This window comes from Sparus aurata, chromosome 23 (genome assembly GCF_900880675.1).
Source record: "Sparus aurata chromosome 23, fSpaAur1.1, whole genome shotgun sequence".
In the NCBI taxonomy this organism is placed as follows: Eukaryota; Metazoa; Chordata; class Actinopteri; order Spariformes; family Sparidae; genus Sparus; species Sparus aurata.
This window is the reverse complement of record NC_044209.1, coordinates 5780973-5787836: the sequence shown is the minus strand read 5'-3', so window position 1 is coordinate 5787836 and position 6864 is coordinate 5780973. Positions and strand designations below refer to the sequence as shown.

General features: G+C 40.6%; 1 protein-coding gene across 1 annotated transcript; it reads left to right on the top strand.

The window, feature by feature from the left end:
* The first annotated feature begins 797 nt into the window (after nucleotides 1-797).
* Nucleotides 798-4889, top strand: LOC115575022 (uncharacterized). The gene is made up of 6 exons (XM_030406767.1): nucleotides 798-956; nucleotides 1199-1373; nucleotides 1569-1763; nucleotides 1956-2090; nucleotides 2752-2907; nucleotides 3567-4889. Exons 1-6 carry the CDS (start codon nucleotides 898-900, stop codon nucleotides 3780-3782), a joined length of 936 nt encoding a protein of 311 aa, XP_030262627.1. The 5' UTR covers nucleotides 798-897; the 3' UTR covers nucleotides 3783-4889.
* Nucleotides 4890-6864: the final 1975 nt, after the last annotated feature.

The window sequence follows — 6864 nt, the reverse complement described above, 5'->3', positions numbered from 1 at the left end:
TCATATAAAATCCCGACTAAAGTTCAAGCAAAGGCATGTGGGAGACTCCGAGGTCAACTGGAAGTTGGCCGTTGGTCCTTTGGTCTGATGAAACTGGAGCTTTTGGGCCATCAGAGTAGACGCTTTGTTTGGAAGACACCCAACACTGCACATTACCACAAATACACCACAGCATGATGCAGCCACCACCAAGCATCCTGTCTGCAAAAGAACTATGACTTGGGTGAAGATTTATTTGTCAGCGTGACAATGACCTGAAGCATACAGCGAAGGCTACAAAGAAAAATACAACAATGTGATTGTTCTTGGGTGGCCGAGTTGTGGCTGCACTTGAAAAGGGCTGTTCATCCCTGATCCCCATGCAACCTGACAATGATTTCATTTATAAAGGCAGGAAAACATCATATTTATAGGAACTTTGCATTTAATAAGGTGCCTGTACAGTCTCCAAATTAAACTGGTTTAATTTGTTTGCACCAGCACCTGTCTATCAGCATTGATTAAAATAGAAAAAGCACATCACTCACCACTAAACATATTGCTTTTTACCTGCATTGTTGGCAAGTGAACTGCATATATTTAGGTCTTTTTCTCAACCAAACCTTGAAGCAGATCATTATTATTAGATTTCTAATATACTTCAGTATACATCATGTACTGTAAGTATGAGTATCTCTGTGTTTGAACAGTTTGTTTGCTGCTTGTGTGTGTGTGTGTGTGTGTGTGTGTGTGTGTGTGTGTGTGTGTGTGTGTATCTGCTCTGCATGTGCATAGACTTTGTACCCAGTGACTGAGGCTTGAACGTACACTGTTGATTTCCAGTGACAGCAAATCTTCGGTGGCTTTTCATTTTTACACCAGTTTGTGTTGCTGTTTGCCGTCACTCTGGACGCTGAGATGGGAATAAACTGCAGTACTACTCCAAAGACCACAGACTGTCTGTACGACACTGCCAGGTAAGCAAAAAGCCGGTTAACTTAATACCTATCCTCGGAAATGGATCTGGGTGCACTGAACCTATGAAGATGAACACTGACGGGACCCCAGTTTCGGAGCAGGGATAATGTGATGGCTGAAAAATTGTGGCTAAAATTGTTGTGTGGCCAACAGAAAGACTGACTGTGGGCCACCTGAGTCATGATATACATTTTTCAAATTTAACTGTGTCAGTCCAACCTAGAATGCTGTGACTCTCCAGCCATGCAGGCCTGGTTCCTGATGCCTCACTGGATGCCTCACTGGCCTCTCTGCTGTCCTTGAACTCCTCTTGGGCTCTGGAGCAGCAGTACTCCGCCTTGAAGAGCAGTATGACCTGGCAGCAGAGGTCTGCCTTCAACCATGACCTCCACACGCTCTTTGGAGGAAACACCACGGTCAGATCATTTGGTTTTTAATCCATCAGTTGTCACTATCCTTATTGTTATGGCCTTGGAAATGGTCTTGGCAAGCAGAAACACTGCCAGCATAGTCTATTTATGTCTCTTGCACATTTTACTTGCCTTTAAATTACTAATTTAAATGAAGTGTCTGTGTGTGTGTGTGTATGTATGTATGTGTTCATCCTGTAGGTGAGTTATGGGGGAGTGGGTGTAATTGCACTTGCCCTGTCAGTCTTGTTTGAGATGCTAGCCCATCACCAGACCACTAGGTTGGGCTCCTGGAGCTCCGAGGTCCGTCCCCCACCTCCGGACCCCATACGCAGAATGTTCGGGGCTGACACGGGGTCGAACATCAGCTCCATTGCCAGCATGTTTCTCAAACAGGTAGCTGGTTTTGAGATGTAATCCAGCAATCATACCAAGCATCATCAAATGTCTACAATGTTGTTGAGGTGAAAAACTATTTGGACAAGATGTATGAAATTGTACTGATCCGCATGCAACGCAATACAGTATAATTTGCCATGAACTATATGTCTGAATGACACTCAGTCTAAAAATCATCTACCGCGGCAGATTCCTGGTGCAGCCAATGACCTGGAAAAGATGGCAGCACTGCTGGAGGACTACGAGAGGAGGCTAAGATCCGAGCTGACGGATATCTATGGGAGGATGATGTTACAGGAGGGGAGCGCTCTCAGCTCTGCCAGGGTTGGATTTGTCTTTCACACAAAGCAACTACAGAAATTGAAATAGTATTAACAATGGTGCCTGTACAGTTGTTAATAGGCCTACTGCTTCTTTCATAACTACTAGTGATGCTTGTATGGTGCCACTTCTAACAAATTAAATGTCACTGTTACCATCCACTAAATCATAAGTAGCACATTTGGCTCTGGAATAATTCATCAGCTAATGTTGATTATAAAAAAGTTGATAATACTTGTTTTAAAGGTCAAGTGTGTATGATTTAGTGATATCTAGTGGTGTGGTTGCAGATTGCAACAAACTGAACACCCCTCATCTTAAAATCACATAAAACACATGAAAGGCCCTGAGCTAGTGTTAGGTTTGTCCATCCTGGGCTACTATAGAAACATGGTGGTGCAACATGGCAGACTCTGCTAATGAGGACTTGCCCCCACTGCAGTTATTAAAGACTCATTCTAAATTAATGAAAAAGCCAACCATTCTTGGTTTCAGATTATTATACATTAATCAAAATTAATCATTTTGAATATCATATTCCATTTCTGCCAGTATATAGGCTCAAATTCGCCTACATGTTCAAACGAAATGTAGTATGCTTAGGGTCACAACTGACAAAGACTTGGTCAGTGTTTCAAGCCATTGTTGTACGTTTCGTGTGCAGGTGAAACAATGGATAAACGGAGCTGCTCTCCACATCCACACTTTCCTCCACTGGAAGCGTCTGACCAACCCATCATCTGAAGAAGTCCTAAGTCTATATTACCTGCAACATGTCGACCCTCTTCTCATGATCTACAGAGACTATCTGCACAAAGTGGTACTGCTTTCCTCTTACAACAACTACGGGAAAATGATTCCACTGCAGTTTACTGTGCAGAGATCTAGCATTAACCTGGCTTTTTACAATAGGCCATACTTGGGTATCATATCCATTGATGTATAAATGGACAATGTGGAAAATGTATTTCAGCACAATGCAATATAATTCAGCAGCACCACAAACTACACCCTCCAAAATCAGCATGAAAACAATCAGTTTGAACAAAAAGTGAACATTATAATTTTCACAATCTTTGATTTATTGAAGGATAGTCTTATTAGATTGCTTTAGTTTTAAGTGTACCTGACAGCAACATTAAAATGTAGGTTATTATTTCACTTAAAGTGCAATTTTGCCAACTGTGTCAGGGAATGGGAGCTCAGACCACCAGGGGAGTGTTGGGGGTTTTACTATTGGACTTGAGGTACAACCTGACTAGGGGCTAGTTGGTTAGCACGCTTACTTCAATAGAAATTGTATATCTGCAACACAATACATGGACGTCATCAGTACAACATTTAACAGTTATTTCTTCACATTCTGTTGACAATTTCAGTTTGTTTCAAGGTCTGCATAATATTTCCAGTTAATCTTATACTTCTGACCATGGAAATAAAACATGTGCATCAGCCTATAATCCCTCCCTCTGCCAACAGGTAAAAGTGTTGCCGGCCTTGCTGATAGTGGAGCCTCTAAGAAACGTGAGCCACGGGGTTCACTATAAGGTCTGCGAGCGTAGGGCCATCCAGCGGACTCTGGTGGAGCGCTTCTTGTCAGAGCAGGACCTGCAGAGGGGAAAAGACTTCTTCCAGAACTCCCACAAGCACCACGACGCTCTGATAGCACAGCAAGGACACTTTCAGCTGGTTTGAGAACAGTTGAGGCTTGACTGGCTATTATCGATGATCTGGCCCCAAAACTTAAGAATAATGTTATAATATAATATCATACGAAAGTCCCTTGTAGCTGCTTTCAAAGGGTACGACGATTCGTCTCCAACCAGCTAAATATTAGTAATTGGTTTCCAATCGGTTTTCATCGGAAATAATCAAAGATGCAAACGAAACCCTTCTGCTGAAAAAAGCGGTAGTCCTATCAAAGCATAGCAGCCATATCTAGGCACAGCTGGCCTGTCATGCTATGGATTTCTTTACACAACGAAGCAGTGTGCACGGGGCTGTAAGGTAGTATTCTTTATAAAAAAGTGAGTTTCATCTACGTTGATTGTTTTTGTAGGCTACCCTCACTGTCTTTATCTGCTCTTATTAGCTTCAAATGTTAGCATCCCCCGCTAACTAACGCACTACTTGTGGTAATAACTAAGCATTACATGGTTTCAGATGCCACCGTATGAGATTGAGGCTAACGTTAGTCACTCTGTCATGATTTATTGAACTTATACTCCAGCAACCCCAGCAGTTGTGTGAGATAGATAGTGTTACGTTCAATAAACACATTGGTTAGTCCACGTCCAAAAAAGCCTCTATTCTTGTAAATTACAATGTAAGCATTGACTCACAAATACAACTTTGCTTGCTTTTCCAAGTTTGTTAGTGAGGCAACTAGTTTGTGTTTATGTCTTCCACATCGATCATTAAGAGAGGCGTACTTTCTGCCTGACACATGCAGCTTTAACATCAGTGTTGTAACAAAATGTTACAGTGTGCATCCAAGAGTATATCTAAAACCACTCTCTTATTTACACACAAAGTGTGCTTCTAGAAAATGACATATAATGAGAGAGAGGGATAGCCCTTACCCTTTTTATTGATTTATCCAACAATTTGCTTTTAAATTGTTTGTTGTTTTTCATTCTTGTCGTGTGTCCTATTACCTTTTTTGCTAGATTTTGCTTTTTGGTCTTTTTCATGCTATTCTTAATGCTATTATGAAGTACTTTATAACCTCTATATCTGTGCTGTAAATAATTGTAATTACCTTTTTGATGATGATGATAATAAAGGTTCTGGGCAATCAAATCCTACCTTATCAAATCTACTTTATGTGACGAATTCTAGGGCAGTGTTAGGGTGATTATTTAACCTATAAGCTTTCATGGGTGAAGGCTCCAGTCATAAAAAGATGTGGAACGTGTTTTAGGTTGTATCCTGTATAAATCCTGGGTTCTCAGTGCAGTATTTATATGTTGAGTTTTCGGGTGTTTTTGACTCTTTATAGTGGTCAAAGGATGTAATAGATGCTCTCCACCACCAAACGGCACTGTTGTAGAGTGTAAAAGGGTGCGGGTGACCTCATCCAACTGCTTTTCAAACAGAGGGAAGGGAACAAAGTTGGTGTTGAGACCGTGTTGCGCTTCGCACTGAGCATTGAACAAATGGAAGAAACAGATCTCTTCTTGTGTGAGACCTGACTAAAAAACACGTACACAGCCAGAGCATCTGACAACACACTATTCAACAGTATCGTCTTCTATTTTTTTCTCTCCCTTGTCATTTTTATTGCATATATTTAATTGCACTTTCCTTTTTTCCCCAGATACCCCTCATGATTCAACATAGAAGACATTTTATCCAGTGCTTTTATTAACCCTGGTGCTTCAGCAGCAGAGACACCACTGCTACTGTACAATGGATTTTTAAAAAGCGACCAAGCCTGTTGTGTGGTTCTTTGCAGTGCATTAGGTCCGCTGCACTTGTACATGTAAGCTATTTAAGGGCCCCTTAATGTTGTTCCATTCATGGAAAGCCATGATTGGTCAGTCTCAGGCTGTGTGTGTATAAAACATGTGTACTGGAGGAACATGTTTGCTTTATGTGTCCACCATCACCTCCTCATCACTCACTCGCTACTCACCCCACCTTCGTCTCTTCATTGTTGATACAGCTGTGTGCATTTTTTTTTAATTCAGCTGATAAATCCAATCAATCCAGAGCCCAAATAGATTTCCCAAATAAAGGACACTTCCTTCCTCCTCCAGAACCTTTGTGAATGTGACCCGGTAAATACAATCAATCAAATGTTGCCAGTCTGGTCGTTCTTATGCATTGATATAATTATAATGAGCGTATGTATTGTAAAGGCTATCACTTAGCATGTGAAAAATGGAATACGCTGTAGGGCATGAACTCTGGGATATTGACCGTGTGTGGTGTTGTGTTACAGGGACAGCGCAATCTCTTGCATACATACATATGTAGATATATGCATGTATATATATATATATATATATATATATATATATATATATATATATATATATACATGTTTCATTTTTTCAAGGAATAATTAAAAATTGTTGAGAGTTAGCTTAGCGTAAACAACTAGGGAGTAACAGCTGTCCTGGCTCTGTCTAAGGATAGCGCAAAAGTTAGCTTAGCTGCACCTCTTAAGCATACTCAAAATGTATATTAGTCATTCCTACAGAGATCACTGAGGAGGTGCTTCTTGGAACGACCAGGAAAAATAAGAATTTAAATAACTTCACGTAGCCCTCTTAGCTAATGCTTTAGCATTTAACAAAGAATTAGTGTTGGGAATTGCATCCATAATTCCTGCAAGGCATCATGGAAGTTATGAATAAGGTGGATACTTTATTGGTTAAAATTCAACAAAAAACAAAGTTTAAAAACATGAATTTGCTGATTTAAGGGGGGCTATGCACCAGACTACTTCTCGAGCCAGTGCCGGTAACTGTGCACTGATTAGAGACACATTAATCTGTTTGTTTTCGATGTGTTAATGAGTGAGCTTGTAGGTGCATTTTCTTTTCCTTTTACAAAGTCAGGCTCTCTGGTTTCATCTGTTTCCACTTGCTTCCTGTGTACCGTACAGACATGAGAATGGTATCCACCTTTTCATCGTACTACCCTCTTTATAGTAAAAAGGTATTTGTCAAAATGTCTGGCTATGGCTTTAATGTTTAACAGGGCTGAAGTTTATTGTTGGGCAGATCATACAGTAGGTACAACTGAAGTTGAAATGAAACATTCAAGC

Coding starts and splice junctions, on each gene's coding strand:
- LOC115575022 (XM_030406767.1), top strand. CDS start 898: ATGGGAATAAACTGCAGTACTACTCCAAAGACCACAGACTGTCTGTAC. Junction 957..1,198: donor TGTCTGTACGACACTGCCAG/GTAAGCAAAAAG, acceptor GTGACTCTCCAG/CCATGCAGGCCTGGTTCCTG. Junction 2,908..3,566: donor GAGACTATCTGCACAAAGTG/GTACTGCTTTCC, acceptor CTCTGCCAACAG/GTAAAAGTGTTGCCGGCCTT.